The sequence below is a fragment of the Rattus rattus genome, chromosome 1, assembly GCF_011064425.1.
Source record: "Rattus rattus isolate New Zealand chromosome 1, Rrattus_CSIRO_v1, whole genome shotgun sequence".
NCBI lineage: Eukaryota > Metazoa > Chordata > Mammalia > Rodentia > Muridae > Rattus > Rattus rattus.
Window position 1 is genome coordinate 118,009,103 of NC_046154.1, and position 20,436 is coordinate 118,029,538.

At 47.9% G+C, this 20,436-nt stretch overlaps 1 protein-coding gene across 1 annotated transcript in view; it reads right to left on the reverse strand.

Moving 5' to 3' along the window:
• Positions 1–3,872: 3,872 nt before the first annotated feature.
• Positions 3,873–20,436, reverse strand: part of Aco1 (aconitase 1) — a 55,222-nt gene continuing 38,658 nt past the window's right edge. The window contains 11 exon segments of the mRNA XM_032905065.1: positions 3,873–4,651; positions 5,805–5,990; positions 6,948–7,046; positions 7,048–7,071; positions 11,153–11,300; positions 12,588–12,730; positions 13,860–13,964; positions 15,648–15,772; positions 17,084–17,240; positions 18,614–18,698; positions 19,393–19,528. Coding sequence (XP_032760956.1) covers positions 4,538–4,651; positions 5,805–5,990; positions 6,948–7,046; positions 7,048–7,071; positions 11,153–11,300; positions 12,588–12,730; positions 13,860–13,964; positions 15,648–15,772; positions 17,084–17,240; positions 18,614–18,698; positions 19,393–19,528 — 1,322 coding nt within the window. The 3' untranslated portion in view covers positions 3,873–4,537.

Here is a 20,436-nt window from a genome sequence, read left to right on the forward strand (position 1 = left end):
CGGTCCTGAAGAAGAGACTGTGCCAAAGGTAAGGTTCTTCATTGATGAGAGGAAGCCCTACTGTCTGTGCGGGAGACAGATGTTTGCAATGACAAATGATTAACTGTCACCGAAGAGCTGGGAGGGACTCAGAATAGGAGATATAAATAGAAGTTGTCTCAGAGGCCATTAGAGTGTGAGCTGAGCGGGGAGATCATGGGTAAGCATTTAAATCACTAGAACCAATTACGCCTCAGGTCATGATGTCACTATTCTGTTAGTTACATGGACCAATTTCCTTTTCCATTTTTTAAAAAGATTTATTTATTTCATATATGAGTACACTGTCACTGTCTTCAGACACACCAGAAGAGGGCATCGGATCCCATTACAAATGGTTGTGAGCCACCATGAGGTTGTTGGGAATTGAACTCAGGACCTTGGGAAGATCAGTCAGTGCTCTTAATGGCTGAGCCATCTCTCCAGTCCTACTTTTCCTTTTTGTTTAAGCCACATTGAGTTGTGCTTTTAACACCCCAAGACTGACACGACTAACACATTCACACATTCTCCCTTTATATAGTACTTTCTATGAAACACACACACACACACACACACACACACACACACACACACACACAGAGAGAGAGAGACAGAGAGACAGAGAGACAGAGAGAGAGAGAGAGACAGAGAGAGAGACAGAGAGAGAGTTGAAAGGTACGTGTACTTTGTTGCTGTGTTAAGTACATTTGCCATTTAGGTCACTGTGGATGCCAAGGGATGCCTGTTGTTTAGGAAGGATAAGGCAGTAATGGACTTGGAAAATCATTCACACAAAGGAGGTATCCATCCCTTTTACAAGAGGAAGGAAGGAAGGGATGGAGAGTAGGTGGGCCAGCACCGCCTTGAGAACTCAGGTACAGGCTGTACAGTCTAATTCTGGGCCAGCATTGGACACTGGCATAAAAAACAGAGGACACATTCAGCTGGAGGAGTGGAGAGCGGAAAAAGCTTGTTCCAGAGGCGTGGCCATGAGAAACTTCCCTTGTAGCCAGCGTCTTAGTCTGCTCAAGCTGCTACAACAAAAATCTCACAGAAGAGATAGCTTAATCATAGATATTTCTGGAGGTGGAGGAAGCCAAGATCCAACAGCCCCACCCCTGCAAAGTGCCAGGCAAGAATACCGTTCCTGGCACAGCTGTTCTTCAAAACTGAAGGAAGAATAAAGGCTTCCTCAAATCCAAGACGAGGGAGCCATCCGTAACGGCAGCTCCTCAAGCCGGAGCTAGAAACAACCAAAGACACAAAGCATAAAACTCACAGGGAGAGTAAGTATACACCCAACGAGAACCGCGCTGAGAACGCTGCAGAACGGGATGCAAATCTTTCAACCCTGTACTTCCACACCATTAAAATAATACTCAGAACCATGTGTCACTAGGCGCACAGTACACAAACATGAGTGTGGCATTAAAATCCAAAATGTGGAGGAAGAGCAAAGTTTCACACGTGCTTTTCAAATGCCTTGTGATAACACATGACTCCCGGAGGCTCGCCGTGATCGCAACTCTGAACCTGCACTAGACAGACAAAAGACCGCACTAAAGAATGTCACCCGCTCATAGAGAAAGGGGCCAAGAGGGACAACCACAGCCACGGGGAAGTTCACACCTACCAGTGACGGGAGGCATTTTAGAAATGTGCGAAAAGTGTATGAACACCACACTCCTGAACAACTAATGAGGCAGAGGGGAAATTAAGAAAATAAACTCCATGCGGTGAAAGAATGAAAGTCACTAACATGTCTGTGCTAACACCATGATTTGTGCAGATTCAATGCGATCCTAGGAGCGTCCCAATGCTATTTTTTCCCCAAAGATGTTTTTCTCAGAAACAAGGACTGCCTTAAGGAACCACAGGACTCCCAACAGCCAGAGAGATACGCCGAGAAGAAAAACAAAACTGAAATTATTACCATTATCAAACTTCAAAATATATTACAAAGACACAGCAATGAAAATAGCATTCTGCTAACATAAAAAGAGATGCAGAACCCAATGGACAAATCCGAGAGCACGGAAGTAGGCCTACACAGGTGTGGTTAGGACTTGACAAGGACACAATGGAGAAGAGCTGTCCCTTCAACAAATGCTGTTGGAAAAACTGGATGGATCCATGCAAAGGAACGAAGCTGGAGCCTTACCTCACACTATATAAAAACCAACTCAGAACAGATTGAAGACTGAAGCATAAGACCTCACGCCAAGAAAGGACTAGAGAAAGGAAATGCTATGGCCCTGTTTATAGTTACATCTTCAGCAACAAAAAGGAAAACAGGCCCATTAGACTGCTTCAAAACTAAAAGTTTTCTAGTCATGGAAGTAGTCAAGAGTTAGACTGACTGCAAGATAGGAGAAAACATCTGATCAATACCTACTGTCTAGAATAGGTGGTGTTAGATTTCAACAACAAAGTGAAATAATTCGATTAAAAATGGGCAAAGGACTGGAACAGACATTTTTCAAAAAAACAAGTCACAAAAAAGATCAACACATATATGGAAAGATACCCAACACCATTAATCGTCAGGGAGCTGCAAATAAAACCATAGTTAAAACCATATCAAAAAAAGAAAGGCTAGCACTGGTGGGAGTGTGGGAGAGGGATGTGCACACACAGTTGGAGGCCGTATACACGTCCATGTAAAGACACTAAGGAGAGCAGTATGGAGCGCTCCAGAAACTCACAAAGGACATTATTATGACCCAGAAATTCCACTTCTAGGTACGCATCCAAAGGAATTGAAATGTTAAATGAGAAAAGCCATGCACAAAAGAAAAACAAGCTCACGATCTCACTATGTGTAAAGTTAGCAGTTACAAGGGGCCAAGAGGACGCCGTTGCTAAGGAAACTGTGAAGAGTCAGCTAAGGAATGAACGGGGAAAATATTACCAGCCGTACATGAAAACATGGAAGGACATGGGACCTCACTCAGAAGGAAGGAGCTTAGAAGCTCTGTGGTACAGCATGGAGATCGCTGTTGATAGCTGTGCATGATATGTTCTTTGAAAAATATATTTCTGGGAAATATTCTCACCACACAGAGTAAGAGTGCAAGGCTCAATTTAGCCACTCTATGATGGTTACATATTAAAATACAAAGTAAATACAATTCTGACACTTTAGTTAAAAAAAAATTAAAAAGACACAGTGCGTGGCAGTGGGGCACACCTTTAATCTGGCACTTGAGGAGGCAGAAGCAGGGGGATCTCTATGAGTTGGAGGCCAGCTTGGCCAACAGAGTGAGTTCTAGGACAGCCAAGGATACACAGAAAGACCCTGTCTCAAAAAAAAAAACAAAAAAAAAAACACAAAACTAAAAGCAAAAACAAAACAACAACAAGAGAGATAGAAAGAGAGAGAGAAGAAAAAAAGAATAAAAAAAGAAAAAGAAAGTTGAGACCCAAAGCAACCCCTCCCCCAATGGAAATTTTAATCGTAATAGGCACTGGGTGGTCTGGAGACAAGGCTCAGGGTTCAGGCCACTCATCACATAGTTCTCAGCTCTTATATAGGCATTTGTTACAGCAGCGTGAGCAGAATAAGGCACACCCCAAAATAATTCCAGTTATGAAGATCAGCGAACAGATTTTAGGGCACCAGGGAGCTTCGATTTGCTCCTTGCTGCTGCTGTGACCGAGGTAGAAGGCGTCCTCCTCTCCGCTGCTCTCACACTGACAGGTCACACACTGGCTCCTCAATGTGCCCTCTGTGCCTGCTACTCAGATGCGGTGGTAGGAGCAGCAGAGTCAAAGGCCTTTGGGGACTTACATGGCTCTCAGTGTCACAGCCACTATGACATCCCCGACAAAATTCAATTCCAAAGCCAACACGTTTTCATGAAAATATATTTAATCTTATTCAATTAGAAATCCTGTCTCACTCCCCGGTTACCTTCAAACCCTGTCAACAAATGTTGAAAATGGTAAAAGACAACTCACGGTGATTGGAAGGTAGATAATCAAACACTTGGGACGGCCGACCTAGCCACAAGGTCTTCGCTCACTTGGAAGGAAGGGATCACGATTACTATGAATTTGAAGTGTGAAGGAGTCTGAAGCTATGTCGTTAACACTGGTGTGATATACGGAGGAATGGGCTCTCCAGGGAAGGGGTCACTGAGCAGAGACAGATACAGAGTAACAGAAAGGGGAGGAGACACTTCTGAGATACTGGCTAGTTCTGCTGAAGATTAGTCAGAGTGAAAAAAATCAATGTCCGGTGATGAGTGACTTTAAAGAGAAGGTAGCTCTCTTTGGGACTACGGACCTTCCCGTGATTCTAGATTCCAGATTACAGAAAAGGATAAAAAGATTAACAAATCACCAAACTAGAGACTCCTGGCGCTGAGCCTCCAGGAATGGCAGGGCCCACTTGCTCATCTTGCCAGCACCCTCACGAGAAGTAGAGGTGGCTGCTCGGCCAGGCCTCCACCAGCGGAGGCCTGGTACCTCATTGGGTCTAGCACCAAGCGCGGGTCTCCTGAGAGGCCAGCACCTACTGGGCCATCTTTCGGATCATGTAGTTCAGGATGCCTCCATTATGGAAGTAAGTGAGCTCCACGTCGGTGTCGAACCTCATCACGGCCTGGAAGGTCTTCCCGGTGTCCAGCTGCAAGGGCAAAGAGGGAGAGCGGCGCTGAAGGCCGGCTGGACCGGGACGCCTGCCTTGGGGAGACTCCACTGGGGAGCGGCTGCCCACTGGCCTCAGTGGGTGTGGGATATGGCGGCAGTGCCAGCAGCAGACGGAACCAGTGGTCTCTGCGCCCAACGAGAACCCTGGGGATTTATGTGCCCGCTAGAGGTTGGGAAGCGCTGCAGAATTAATGATGCAGGTGAGAGGGAACAAAATGGCCTCTCAGGACAACAGCTACGAGTGCTGTCCCGAGTGCTGTCCCGACACTGTGATGCTTTTCCCGGTCTTTTCTGGACATGCTCTGTTCCAGCTGCTCGCCCTGTGTCATCCCGGGACCTCAGCAGCCGTCTCTGCAGTGCTAAATCCTCTGGGGACTCTGGTACAGGGTACTTTATTCTCGCCTCTCCTGAGGATGTCAACCTCTACATTAGTTAGTTTTCTGTCGCTGTGATCGAACACCATGGCCAAGGCAACTTACAGAAGGAAAGGTTTGTCTTGGCTTATGGTTCCAGAAGCTAAGAGGTCATCGTGGTAGCTGCAGGCTGCCTCATCTCCTCGACCACGGTACAATGCAGAGGCAGGGAACTGCAAGTGGGAGTCTCTGAACTCTTACACTCTGTTCCCAGTAACATACTCCCCCAGCACGGCTTCCACTTAAGCCTCCCAGAGGCACCACCGCTGGTTACCAAGCCTGCAGATGCAGGAGACTGTGGAGGACTTTTCCCTTTTAAAGCACAACCATGGGGCTAATTAAAGCCCGGGCCTGGGCCGAGGTTCATGGAGGGAGTGCCTAGGATCTGTTGACCACGATTTCATTAAAAAAGCAAAAAGGAAAATTTAGATGACGGGAAAGCACCTCTGAACTTTCATCACTATTCTTTGGGCTGAAAGAGACGGAGAGAATGGGGCTGGTAGGGGACAGGAGTTCGGAATGAATTGATAAACATTCGAATTAAAAACCAATGCTAATCAGCGGATATTAGCCTCTGCTGTAAAGGGACCACAAGGCTTCACATCTGATGTCATCGGGAGTTAACTCCCCTCTGCCCCACTAATTTCGTTCTTCCTATCAATGGACGACAGACAAGCAACAGGCCCCTCAGGTTCTCCCAGCAGAAGCCCTGCTTACCTTTATCTGAACCTTCATGCGGGGCTTAAGGTCTTCGGGAATGTGGATCGTGTACCTTTCCCGACCCGTGAGTCCCAGAGAGTCTGCAGTTTCGCCGGGGAGATACTCAAGGGGGATCACCCCCATGCCAACTAGGTTGCTGCGATGAATGCGCTCGTAGCTCTCTGCCAGGACAGCTTTGATTCCCTGACGAACCGAGAGAGAGGTTTAGACACGGCTCCAACTCTCCTTTAGAAGGTGCACAGAAACTCCGCAAGATGCTAGACTGCAGACCCGTTAGTCCTTCATCTAAAATGCTATCTTCTGGTTATAAATAATTTGGTAGCGAGTTGTATCTGATTGCCTACCGTACACCAGCACTCTGAAGGAACCTACTTGAATTCTTTCCTGCCCTCCAGCAGCCTCCAGATCCGGCCGATGCTATTACAGTTCCCTTTTACTGAGGGAGACTCAGTGGTGGGATGCAGTGTCGGAACCCACGTGGTCTGACCATGCACTTAACCACTTTGAGGTATCAGAGCCCTCAGCTAATTTGTACCTGGAACGCACATCTCAAATATAAAAGAAATCGTTTTCCTTTCTTTGGGTTTTATTTTATTGAGGGCACACATCATCAGTAGACACCAAGGGTTTAACCAAAACTGACATTCAGAATGTACTACTAAGTGGATGGTTAGCACGCGTGGCTCTCACACCTCCTGTTTCAGGAGCAAACTTCACTTAACAGTGTTGCTATGAAGCTCCCTATAAAGGACCTTTTATTGTCAGTGTGTGATTGGCATATGGCAATAGCCCATATGCCAGGGCACTGGAGTAACCAGGCTTTCCTATGAGTTATCAATTCTCCACCTCGGCTCTACTGCACCAGCCCCACAGACTTCCCTCCAAAGTTATCCAGACACCTGCAGAGCCGATGCCGTCTGGCCCAAGCCCAGCTGATACACCTGAGCCAGTTCTCCTACGGTCTGTCGCCTTTGGGTGGAAGAGGTCTACATCTACAGAGAAGCAGGCTGGGTGAATATCACAGTCTGCTCTTTCATGATGTCTTGTGAACAAAACCACATCATCTATTCCTCCCCAGTCCCCTCCCAGCTCTGGCCCGTTCTGAGCGGCCTCACCAGGAAGCCTCTGTCCCGTACGTACCAGCAGGAAAGGGCCTTTGGCTGCCCAGTCTCGGGAGCTGCCTGAACCGTACTCTTTGCCAGCCAGAACAATCAGGGGAAGTCCAGCCTGCTGGTACCGCTTCAGCAGCATCGAACACATCAAGCTGGGAAGAGGAAGGAAAGTTTTATTGATGGACAAAAGGCAAGGGTGGGTACGCAGATCCAGAGGACACCGGTGACAGTACAGGGTCCCAAGGACCTCAAGGACAGCTAAGTCAACAACAACTAAAGACCCCACCACTTGCTTGGTCTCTAAGCCATCTACTCATTCCTACCAAATGGAGCTGACTTCTGCCTGAATCGTAACTGCTCTCCCATGTTATGAATTCAAATCCGAGGGCACCAGAGGGATAAAAGGGAACCACATCGGGTTTTTGTTTCCTTCTCTTCCATTGACCAAACCATTTGCAACTAAAAACAAACACCCCATGAAGCCTGCCTGTGCTTTGGCCCAGTACTAGAGGCCCAGCGGCATAGAAAGGACAACATAAGCATGAAGCCCATTTGTCTCCATTTAAGGACCAGGCCTGATTTAGAAAAGAAGGCCATGGGCACCAGCTCCAGGGACAGACCATAAAAGTCAGGAACAAGGCCATAAACCCCCCTCCCAAAGACCAGCCTGGAGACAACCACAAGAATGGGAAATAATCTTATCTCAGGGTAGAGCATCTGTTCTGGGCAGCCCTATCTTATCCTGTGGTTAAATTTCCTAAGAACGCAGACCACTGAGCACCTGTGACTTCCCACCAGTGAAGCATTAGATTACCTAATCCTTCTAGAGAGCTCCCCCGCGTTCCCTATCAGAAGGCCTGAGCACCTCTGTCCGCAGTTGCAGGCTCGATGTTTCTGCAGAATAAACACTGTCTCTGCATACTGAGTCTGGGGTCTTCCTTCAGTGATTTTCCGACCCTTACAGTGTGTGTATAGATCATATATCAAATGCAGTCTTCTTGTCCCTCTACGTGCAGGCCACGGCAGAGGCAGAAGCATGAAGCAACAGGTCAGGAAGGGTCAGCTAATTTAATAAGTGAGAAACATCTTCCACAGACAAATTTGCTTCTCACAGGAGATTCTGCCGAGTTGAGAATTCCCCAGACATCCGACGGCATCACTGGTGATTGGTTCATTTGTTTATATAGCTAAGTGGATCAGAAAGTAAAGCCCCTTAAAAAGGAGACAACTGAAAGGGGCTCAAGGCGAGCCTTCCGTTAAGCCCTAAGAGAGGCTTTTTCACGTGTTGAAATCCTGGTGGACGGCTGGGGCTGTGCCTCATTTCATTTGTCGTCACCTAACCTTGAGCTAGACAGAGCTCATGAATACAGAAATGCTACCTAACCTGTTGAGGTTTGGTCTGTTGCTATGTATTGTTAATGCTAACTTCTGCACGAGAAGGCCTAGGCCTGTGAGTGAATTCTCACGTTCACGTGTTGTGCAAATCTTGTTCCTTAATTTAAAACTACTGGTTAAATAAAATTGGATATACACCCGTTACTGGAGGGATTAGAGGCAGTCGGGTTTCGAGTTACCTAATTGGGTTTTGAGCTACCTGGTTGGGAGTAGAGAAGCAAGAGGAGGAGGAGGAAGAAGAGGAGGAGAGGAGGAAGCCTCTATGAGCAGAGATGGACCGTGAGTACGTAGCCAGGAGAAACATCAAGTATCTGGGTACATCACTGTTGAGGTAGCCAGCCCAGGCCCACAGTTAGGGCAGTAGATTAGGGGTTATCCCCCCAGTAACTATCAAAGACAAATAAAATAACCCCTAGTCTGAGTCTCATTTATTTGTAAGTTAGTGGGACAAGCCTAAACTGTTCCTACCACCACAACAAGAAGTGTCTTTCTCTGCACAGGGAAATAGCAAGAACAGAAGGAAACCACCAGCCTGCCACATTCCAGAGATTACGAGATTTGTGAACTAACAGCATGGGAGTTTGTGTCTTAAGTGCTCTTTTGAGACTGCAGCTCAGAATCCCACAGGGTAAGCTGATGCCACCTACAGGCTGGCGGTCCTTCCAGAGTTTCTGTTTTTCCTAATTTTAAGCACTGTGACTCAATGAGATCTTTGCAGTTACGTGGCTACTGCTCAGAGGAGCTTTTCAAAACGCATTCCCAGTGCTGTCTCTTAGGTCATTTGGTAATGTGCCCCAGCCCCTCCATTAGCTCCTGTCTATAGGACTTGGGGCAAATCAGTTGTTAGGCTCTGAATTCAGTCCCTTTCCTTTGTCTTTCCCTTTGTCCCTCCTGTCTATTCCCAGAAATTTTCTAAAGAGATCAGCCTCACCTTTGAATCTTTTGATATTTTCTTTCCTTTTCCATAATGTACGAAGATCTTTGCTTATGATTGCTATTGCTGCAAAAATCTCTCTGTAGACATGATTTCTTTTTTTTTTTAAATTTTCTACTTCTTCTTTTTTTTTTTTTTTTTTTTGGTTTTTTTTTTTGGGGCTGGGGACCGAACCCAGGGCCTTGCGCTTCCTAGGCAAGCGCTCTACCACTGAGCTAAATCCCCAACCCCTAATTTTCTACTTCTTGCGGTGCCCCTGTGTCCTGCTTTCTTCCCGTCCCACCTGCCTGCTACACTTTGTTTGGGGACTGGTGTGCTGGGTATTTTTACATCAACTCAAGAGCCCTTTTAGAAGAGGGAACCTTAGTGGGAAAAATGTCTGCACAAGAGTGTCTGGTGTGTTTTGTTCTATTCTAGTTTGCTTTTATTATGTTTTATTATTCTTTAGATACCCATTTGTTTTCTAAGGCATGAACTCGGATGGGAATGGCAGTGAAATGAATTTGTGTTGTTGGGGAATTGTAATCAGAGTATATTGAATGAAAAAAATATATTTTCACTAGAAGAAAAGTAGAAAGAAGAGGAGGAGGAGACGGAGGAGGAAGAGGTGGCAACAGTGACAGCAGCAGCTGGCAGGTCATTTTCAAGGAGGGTAGGCAGTCACCAGGCAGTCCCATGACGCACCTTGGGGACCTGCAGATGTGATGCCATCCTGGATCTTACAGGTCACCCTGTATTGTTTTAAGCCTCAAAGCCACATGAGGCTGGTGTTATTTCTGGGTCATAAATTTATCAAAAGGCCTACAGAGTAAAGGCCACCAGAGGTCTTACCTCAGGTGGCTGAGTCCAGGCTTTCCCGCCCCATATACCCACACCTACAGATAAACAACTCCAGGATGAACACCAGCTTCAGGACTGGGCAAACCTCAGAAAGCCCAGTCCTTTAGCTGTGGGTGCAGTGGATTAGAACAAGTACCAGCGGGGACACAGGATAGCCCTTCTTGATAAATATCCTAAATAATCTGAATTTAGTCTTCAAGTACTTTAAACACAGATGAAACTTTGCTCAGAGATTTTTTTTTTTAAGCTCAACTTCCAGTGTAGGTTGATGTCAGGGCGATACATGATTGGACGGTAGAGAGAGGGGCGGGGACAAAGTTTTTGCAAGGTGTGAGAGAGAAAAGAAAGGAGGAGAATCAAGATGGAGACCCAGATCCCTGACCCATATCCGGGTGGTCTTGAATTGCCATGGTAGCTGGGATGGATTTCTATAGGCAAATTTATCTTATCTTGGAAGGCAGTTTATAACCTTATTAATTGGTTATAATTTTATTGTGTGGATATATTGTGGATTGAGAATTTAACATGTAAATCTAATTGCTAAATTACAAGTTTCTGGAACTTTGATTAACCGGGCTAAAGAGGACAGTGTGTGAAGGAAATGGCTGAGAGGCAGTTGGAGCGTGTGGAACGGTTCTGTTGTCCATGCAGGGCCTGCAGAATGAGGGGTGTGTGTGTGTGTGTGTGTGTGTGTGTGTGTGTGTGTGTGTGTGTGTGTGTGTGAGTGTGGTGTGGTAACTACTGCCTAGGGGACTACACGGAGAGGGCAGCTAAAAGGGAGACAGCTGGGAGAGGGCGGCTTGCGGACCTCGTGGCAGAGTAGCAGCTGTAGCAGCTGGACCATTCCACAACGAATGAGACTTAGTTGAACCCTGGTGCCCAACCACTAATCAACAGGATACTGTAATCTCTACCATGATAAACGGCACACATATGGACACCTAGCACGGGGACCCGTAGGAAGTCAGGCAGGCTGTGGCGTGAAGATTAGGAAAGCCACTGTGAAGATCAGGCCTCAGAGCCTGGTGGACACTGGTTTCTGCAAGAAGGGAGAGGACACTCACGGTTTCTCCTGAAGGAAGGTGGACAGTCTGAGGGGCCTGCTTGTTCAGAAACTTGTTCAGCAAGCGAATGTTGGCAAATGTCCCCCGTGCCATGATGGCGTCGTTACCCCGGCGGGAGCCGTAGGAGTTGAAATCTCGTGGCGTCAGACTAATAACAGAAGGTGGGGTAGCGTGTGAGTGAAGAGTAAACTCAGCTTACACACAGATTAAAAAAAAAAAAGCCATAAACCCAGGCATGTCACTGGATCTGCCACACTGCTCTGCCGTTTTTCTCACAGCCTTAACTGGGTCGGGCAGGCAGAAGCGGAGTAGTGTAGGAATCAATACACCCCAGGATCGACTCAGGAGTCTTTCATATCGGGATATCCTCTTAACTCAGCAGGAAGTTTGCACAGCTACACACACGTGCAAACTGAATTAAATGCAACAGAGAGGCCAGTAAGATGGGTCAGAGAATGGAGGACAACCAAACAGGTTCCTACAAGACGGCCTGAATTTGCCCCTGAATGATCAGGGAGGCCAAGGGAAGCAATGCACTGGCAACCTAACATACATCTTCTCAGAGGAGAAGCCTTACGGCGGGGCCAAGGATCCTGTCTTATGTGTGGGAACTGATGAAAGGAACTTTGTGATGCTGAGAACAGCATGTTTCAGCCAACGCAGCGGCCGGCCTGTTTCTTACATACTGAGGGTCAGTGTTAACGTGATTTAACTGTCTGTATCTGGGGGTTGGCGAGCTTCTGTTGGGTTTCAGGAGCAGGCAAGCCTGCCTCAGAACCTCTGAAACCCTATCCCATGCTGTGGGTTTGTGCAGGGCAGGGAGGGGGACATTATGTTTGCTTGTATTCATTGCCCTAATGAGGACCAGTGTCAGAATCCCCCCTCCCCCGAGAAACAACTGTCCTGCTCGAATTCCCTCTGAGCCCTCCCTCTCTCCAAGGGAACTGATTCGGAAGGGAAGGACAGAAATCAGGAATTTCTTTGCTCCTCATACAAGTCTCATGGAAATTAGACTCGGGAACACCCAAACTCATCATCTGTACTGAGCTGACAGAGGATGACGTGGGTACACCTGTGGCCTTTGGCTTGTCTGAGGGGATGAAAGGATGAGTGAGTGAAGGGCACACTCTGGAGAGTCCCGTGAGCATGGTCAACAGGACACATGAACTCCGGGTTATATCACTCCCGGGCCTCAAGCAGGTTCTGCCAAGGATGAGCCTAAGGTGCACGCTTGCTTAGGAAGCCGTCCCTCCTGGTCATTTGTGACTCATGAGCTCTCCTGTGATGCTAACAAGACAACAAGAGTGGGGAAACCAACTGGTTCTCGAGCACTGCTGCTTAGCACAGAAAGTGAACAGTCTGATCCTGAAGTCATGCAGGCTTCCTTGTATTTCCTCCCTCTGCCTTCAGCCCTTCCCGCTTCACCCACACTCACCCTCTGTTCGTCAAGTAGCGAGCGGCAGGGCTGTTTCTTGCAATGTTCCCCGCTGGAGAGATATGATCCGTTGTTACGGAATCTCCTAGATTTAGTAGCACATAGGCGTCCACTATAGACTTGGGGGGCTGGAGATCTAAAGTCTGTGGGAGAATGCACGCATCAGCATTTCCACCAGGTTTCTCAGACAGGTCACCAGGTGGGCTGGACACCAAGTGAACCGGACTGGGAGTCCTACATCAGTGCACGGAAACTCCTCAGGGACTGGCTCATAGTGACGATGCTTACGATTAAAAGTAAGGTAAACTGAGTATTCACTTCTGAACCTTGGATAGAAGGTGACATACTGGCACCAGCCCTCAAAAGCAAGAGGAATGTAGCTGCAAGGACATTCTTTCTGCTTTTCCAGAATTCTTCAGATGCCAAAGACAACTGGGAGGCTGACTTCTCCCCCATCCCCTTCCCTTCACCACTCCATCCCCGCCCCAGAGCAACCCATCATGGAGTGGAAGATTTAAATAGACTGGGCAAGCCCTGAGGAGATTCTCCTGGGACAGTCCTGCAGATCTTAGCTGGCCCTCTCCTAGGTGGTGTCTCCTCACCAGAATGTCTCTGCACAGCCACACAGACCTTCTAGCCAGAGAAACAGTGCCCACAGCCCAGCCCCCGAGCCTCCTACAACACTGTCAGCATTTTCAGGTTGAGTATGCAAAGGTGTGACTGTCATGGGCAGCCTGCACAAGGCTGTGGGGTAAGGCTGCACAGGAAAAAACATCTTTAAAAGAGCTTATGTTTAAAAGTAAGGAGCCAGCGGCTGGAGAGATGGCTCCGAGGTCAGGAGCACCAGGCGCTCTTAGCTTCTAGCACCCGCAATGATGGCTCACAACTGTCTGTTACTCTAGGTCCAGGGGATCTCACGCCCTCTTGTCACCATCCTGGGCACTATACACATGTGGCACGCAGACATACATGCAAGCAAAAACAGTCATATGTGTTAAAACAAGAGCGATAGGCCAGTGAGATGGTACGCGGTAAAAGTTCTTGCCAACACCAACCCCGAGGGCCTGTCTGATCCGGGAACCCACTGTGGGTACAGAGAAGTGACTCGGTAAACCGCTTCTGACCTCCACGTGTCATGGCACACCTGCCCCGTGCTCACATGCGCACACACACACACACACACACACACACACACACACACACACACACACACACACACTAACAAATACAACTTAAGTACATAACATCTACAAATATAAGGAAAATCCATACCAAGCTTTCAAAGAATGGCGGAGACTTGATATAAGTAGACTTGGGGTCCCACGCATACAGCTTCTCTGAAGGGGCTGCTAAGGCATTCCAGCTTTTATTTACAGTCTGCAAAAAAAATTCAAACACGGAGAAAAGAATCAATCACACTCCAGTCCAGGAAATATCTGATAGGTAAATAAAACATTCAAAAGAGTTCTTCTAAAATCCACTCTGACTCTAAGCAGATACACAAAGTGGTTCCTTTGTCTGGCTAAGCGACAGGAATCCGGTCCAGTCCCTGGTAGAAAGGCCCTTCGCCCTCCACAGGGACTCACTGGCCGGTGAGCGCTCCTGTGAAGACACCGGCTACTCACCGTTGCTCTGACGGTAACTACCCACTGAAGGGGCCATGCTGGCAGTGCCAAGAGCTACTGTGGGATGGGGACCTCAGTGCAAAGCCCAGGGAGGTCCTCAGGAGACGGTGTCAGCCCAGATGGGTGACTTTTGCTTGGAGCTTGGGAAGGCTGAGGCTCCCATTGGCTCTGGACCCACAGACACAACATGCTGTTGTTTTAATGCTGAGTGTTATCTATTTCCAATATAGATGTCTATCTATTTTTTAATGATTTCATATCCATTTGTACGATGTTCTAGGGCATATCCCCCCACTCCGTTACCCTCTTGTCCCCTTCAATTCTTATGAGCCTCGTTCCCTTCTCACCCCTCTCTCCTACATTCATGCCGTCTTCTTCTGGCCTGCTCAGTTTAATTAGCATTGCTTGTATGAGCACGGGCTGGGTGAGTTACTGGAGCCTGGATACGTTTTACTGAAGAAACTGACTCCTCTAAGCAACCACTCATCAGGGAGGGATGGGGCCTCGTGAGCCCCATCCGTGATGGGACCAACAGATAATGGATATGTATTCTTAAAATAATGGGCTTCCAGGTTACATGGACACTAGATAGCAAGTGATAGCCACTGTGTATCTAAGTTGGCTCGAATTTTCTTCATAGATCCTTAACGACCTTTGCTGAAACACATTAAGTCAGATGGCTGACAAGCTTCCTCACCCTACTTCCCGGTGAGCAGCTTGTGGAGGGGACAATGAGGGACGTCCATGCCACCACCCCATCCTACAGTCTTACTCCCATTTCAAACCATCACCCTGGCCGGAAGACCTTGGCCATCAGGGAAGAGCATCACTGAGGCCCTTTCTCCACCCATTTTCTCCTGTTTTATTTATTCATTCACTTAATTGCTCTGAGACAGGGTCTCACTACATAGACCCTGGCTGTCCTGGGCTCACCATGTAGACCAGGCTAGTCTCCAATGCCTGGAGATACACCTGCCCCTGCCTTCTGTGCTGTGCTGGATTAAAGGTGTGAGCCACCATGCCCGGCTTTTCTTCTATTTTACAATGTACAACTTTTCTTCCCCCTCATTTCAACAAGTTGGCACATTCTGATTTTTTTTTAAACATTCAAATGATTCTTTGAAAGGCAAATTTGATCAACTAACTTCACTCCAGTGACAAGATATAGGGACCACCATGGTCTCAACACAGAGACACTCCAGGACGTCTGAAAAAGAGTGAGGACAGCTACAGTGGACCTAAGGACTGCTACTGAGGCTTGGGCCATCCCTTGTCCCAATCTGTGCATCATGGGCAAAGAATAACCGTGAATACTCCCCTGGACAAAGGAAGAAAGAAACGTTTCTCTCTATAGTCTGTGCCTGTTCGCCTCGAGGCCTGCAGAGACACAAGATAAATGCTCTCCAGTGTGCGCTTGCACTGTGGTGAGTCTCACCTCTATCTTCTGATAGACCTCCTTGAACATCCCGGGGATGACATACTTCCGCTCCACCTCCTGGATCTCATCTCGAGTCGGCCAGATATCCTTCAGAAACACTTGTTGGCCCTGTGCGTTCACTCCTGGGGAAGATATGTTATGACGAGAAACTCTCTTAACACCCATTTCTGTCATCACACAGCCACATCTGTCCTGTGCAAACACGAAGCAGTAAAGACTGAATCTCTTCCTCTGTAAGAAAACCTCTGATGACATTTGTATCAAGTGATTAATACATAACGTGGTAGCGTATGCTCTCTTATTTACAGACATTTACAATAGTGGGGCTTCTAATGGTAGGTTTTGAATTTGTTAATTCAATCAACTATAGACTGAAAACAGAAAACAAAAAAAAAAAGAGCGCCTGCATTGAACTTGTACATTCCCCCCCCCCCATTATTCCTCATGCAACATTTATCTAACGTTGACATTGTCATAAGCGTAATGCGTGGCTTGGAGGTGGCCTGCACCCAATATGAAATACTTTGTTGTTTGCTGTTAGGCACTTGAGTTCTGGCAGACTTCAGTATCCTCAGAGGTTTTTGAAGCCAATGCTCTCTGGACAGAGGAAGGCCTACAATGCTGTTTTTAACGGGGACACAGAGCCAACAGCACGCACATCGTGCCTGAATGAAGCCTGTGGCAACGTGAGGCACTGGTTTTGTGCAGAACACCAGGCTATCTAATGTGGAAGCAAGGGCACTGACTATGGAAAGGACATTTGTTTACAGACTTGAGAGCCGAGGCAGGAGGGCAGAGTGGTGCTGTGTCTGGCTGTGGCACACTGGAGATGTGTACTGGGAGATTCAGCTTCCCCGCAGCTGTCTGCCTGACAACACTGGGAATGCTCATTTAGGGTCAAGTACATTTCGGTGAGTAGGGATAATTGGAAATGTAGAATCCAAAGCCACCGAGGGGCAACTCTAGCTGGAGTTACATTTCCTAAACAGAAATCTAAGGGATGCCGGCCACACTGAATCTCCTCAGGCTAAAGCCATGGCAAAGCAGCACTTGGGAGGTGTGAGACTCTGAAACACCGGAGTGTGCTCAGACAGGGCGCACGGTAACAGGAAGCCTGCCTCAGGAGGCCAGCAGGAGGCAGGAGCCGAAGATCCTGAATGGCAAACTGCTAATACATTTGAACTATATGTCCTTTTTGCCATCTACCACACCCAATAGAATCTTGCTTCTTCCTCTGTCTTTTGGCTGTACCGGCTCATCTCTAGGGAGTCTTTGATATTAGAGACAGTGTCTCGCTGTGGAGCCCTGACTGGCCTGGACTGACTTTTAGAGAGCTGCCTGCTTCTGTTTTCTCAGTCATGGGATTAAAGACACGTGCTAGCATGCCCCCAAAACAGCAACTTCCTCCCAGTCACAACCCCCCCAAATCTTACCCAAAGGCTCTTTCTCGAAGTCAATCCTGACAGTGCCTGCAATTGCATATGCTATTACTAGTGGGGGAGATGCTAAGTAGTTGGCCCGGGTGTTAGGATGGACCCGTCCTTCAAAATTCCTGTTTCCAGACAGTACCCCAACAGCCACAAGGTCTCCCTGTGGGAGGCAAGAGAACTGTCAGTTCACGAGAGAGGCACTGCCTAGACGTCTGTCAGGTCAGTTTTCACATCATGTGGACAACGACGTCAGCCACCCTTCCCTCAGGTCTGCTACAGGGAGGAGGCCATGGAGATAATCCAGGTCAAATGCAGGAGCAGTGGTCAGTAATTTCTGCTCTTGAGAGAATATCAGATAGGTCAGCATAGGACATAATTTTTGCTGCAGGGGTCTAAGGCCAGGTGAGAATACCAAGAAAGATCAAAAGGTGATGACAGCTAAAGGAAGCCACAGTGACAGGTCCAATGGTGCTTCTGTGGGGTCGGAAGCCAAACCAATCGAGGTAGTTTACACAAGGGGACGCGTACGATTTTAAATCAGGCTTCAGATGACCAGCAACAGTTTTAGAGCTCCTTCTCGTCAAAACCAGCATGATCTGAGCCCCTCGCCTGTGTGCCTCTAAGCACTTCATTTTCATTACTGTCATTTGCAGTGTAGGGACCCTCAGGACATCACGAGACCAAGTCCTCAGTACAAAGTGGAATGGTCTGCCCCAGAGTCTCACCAGGCAGGGCAGGGCAGGGCAGGGCAGGGCAGGGCAGGGCAGGGCAGGGCAGGGCAGGGCAGGGCAGAAGAGACAAAGCCAGAAGACAGAGGATGAGGGAGAAGGGAAGGGACATCAGTTGGGGTGTGTGTGATCTGTGTGTGTGTGTGTGTGTGTGTGTGTGTGTGTGTGTGTGTGTGTGTGTGTGTGAGGGGCGGGGCACATGACAAAGGACAATCTCTGGATAGAGAGGAGACAGAGTGACTCACAGGCAAATGGCAGTTTTTAAAGGTAAAGGGGGAAGCTTGTGTTAGGAGGAGGTGCTTAATCTTGATTGGACATGACTAGGGCAGGCCAAGGGGGCTTTTGATTGTTGGGCTTTAAGACTTTGACCTTGATAGTCAACCTTAGGAGGAGGAAGTGGCCAAATAAGGGAATAGATGGTTTTTAACAAGGCAGATGGGATGGGGGAGAAGGGCAAGGTCTTAGAGCCCCTCCATTCAGCATTCTCTAAAGCAGGTGCTACGTCATCTCCAGTTTAATTGTGGAAACCAAGGCACAAACCAGCTAATTTAGTTGCCCAATGCCACACAGCTCCTGATTTCTCCTCGTTAATCTGACTTCTTGTTTCGGAGCTGGGGACCGAACCCAGGGCCTTGCACATGCTAGGCAAGCGCTCTACCACTGAGCTAAATCCCCAACCCCTGACTTCTAAAGCATATTCTTAACCACATCCCAGTTTCGAGGACTGTCCTAAAACTTCGAGAATCTGCCACGAGTTACATGCACTGAACTAAGAGGTTTGCAGAGCACGGACCCCTGTAGTTACCTGGGTGATGGCCTCCACCACAGGTTCGGGGAGGGGTCCGCTGTTGCCGATGCAGGTCATGCAGCCGTAGCCCACCACGTCAAACCTAGGCATCAAAGCACAGGGAATGTCTGCTCAGTGAGCCCCTCTGCGGGAACACTCCCGGAGGCCACAGGAATGGCAGTGGAGTGAGTTCAGGACAGGATGCTACCAACATCTTAAAGCTTGTGACACAGGAGTTGAACGATTTGGAATATTTAAAAGCTGAAACCAGATGTGCCATTTAGCGTCCCCATCTCCTATTATGGTGAGTTCCCCAAACCTTTTGAATTTTAGGAAACACACGGGGAAAACAGATGTTATTCAAACTAATAACTAACACAGTAACGGGGGAGACTGTCTTGGCATCTAATCACTCATTTGCCTCAAGGACTAGAAGGGCTGCAGCCGTGCAAGTAATTACTTTCATGTCAAAATACAGACCCACTCGCACAGCCACTACCAACCAGCCTGTGGTTCATCTCAGTGCAAATGAGGAACAGCGCCCTCTTCTGGGGGAAGGAGGGATTGTCACCCGGAAGCCCAGGGTTACCTTTTGTATGTATGATGAACTAGTAAAACTATTCATTGGGCCCCATGCAGTTGGAGTGCTAGGGTTTAAGTCTGCCTACCCTGTGGTAAAATGCTATGAAAGTACATAGCACCAGACAAGCTCATAGCCACTACACACAGACACAGACACCAGAGGACTACAGAAGCTAAGGCATAATCAACAAAACAAATGACACCCTCCTCCTCACCCTAACTGGGACAGGTAAGGCATGACTCCACTCTCTCGAAGGTAGTAGGTGACCACTCCACTCCCAGGAGACAGGCTGGTTTTGACGTAAGGCTTCACATTCAGCCCCGCCTCTACGGCTTTCTTTGCTAACAATCCTGTGAAATGGCGAACAGAGAGACACAGCACAGGTGGCCGTTTATTTATGTGTTAAGAACACATTAGGAAAAAGCCTGGTTTTTTTCCAGTTACATTTCTCGGCTGACAGATCAAAAAAAAAAAGTCCGCTACCCAGAGACAGCTGATGCACGCAGCAAGCCCAAACGAGTCACAGAAATGAAGCAAGAGGTAGGACTCTTGCTCCTTTAAATAAATACAAGTCACAGCCTGGCACGGTGGCACACATCCCAGCATCCGGGACGCAGAACCTCTGTGAGGTCAGAGCGAACCGCTGTACACCGCAAGTTCTCAAAAAACAAAAACGGTCAACAGAACAAATGAAAGAAATAAATTCACACCATTTAGGAATATCTTATAAAGTGAGTTTTTAACTTTTGGAGGAAAAATTATCTAAAGCGATGTTTGGATTTATAACTGGGAAGGTCCTTTATGAGACAAATCCATTGTGTGCTGAACGGTAGCGAATCCGGGCAGCCTGCAGCAGATCTAAAGCACAGGTATCCGTAAAGAGGAAGACCAGAGGCCCCGGGCCCCTGGACTGTGATAGAAGAGCTGGGACTCTGACTCCAGAAGCATCACAGCTATGGGGAAGACGTGAGGCAAAGAGGTGAGGGAGTAAGGACACAAGGCCATGAGGGGGCTGCTGCTGCCGCCTGACAAGACTGGTTCACACCAGATAAGAATGGAAAGTTTAGTTGGCCAAGTTGAACTTTAAAAAGGTTTCCCTTTGGCCCACTAAGAAAGAACTGTGGGCTCTGGTCTCCGGACCCAAGGGAGGCTCTCAAGGATGACTAAACATCGGAACTAAGGAGCTCTTCCAACGCTGAACTCTGCGTGTAACTATTAACTGCTTCTCAGCATTGTACAACAGGCTGGGCACACGGAG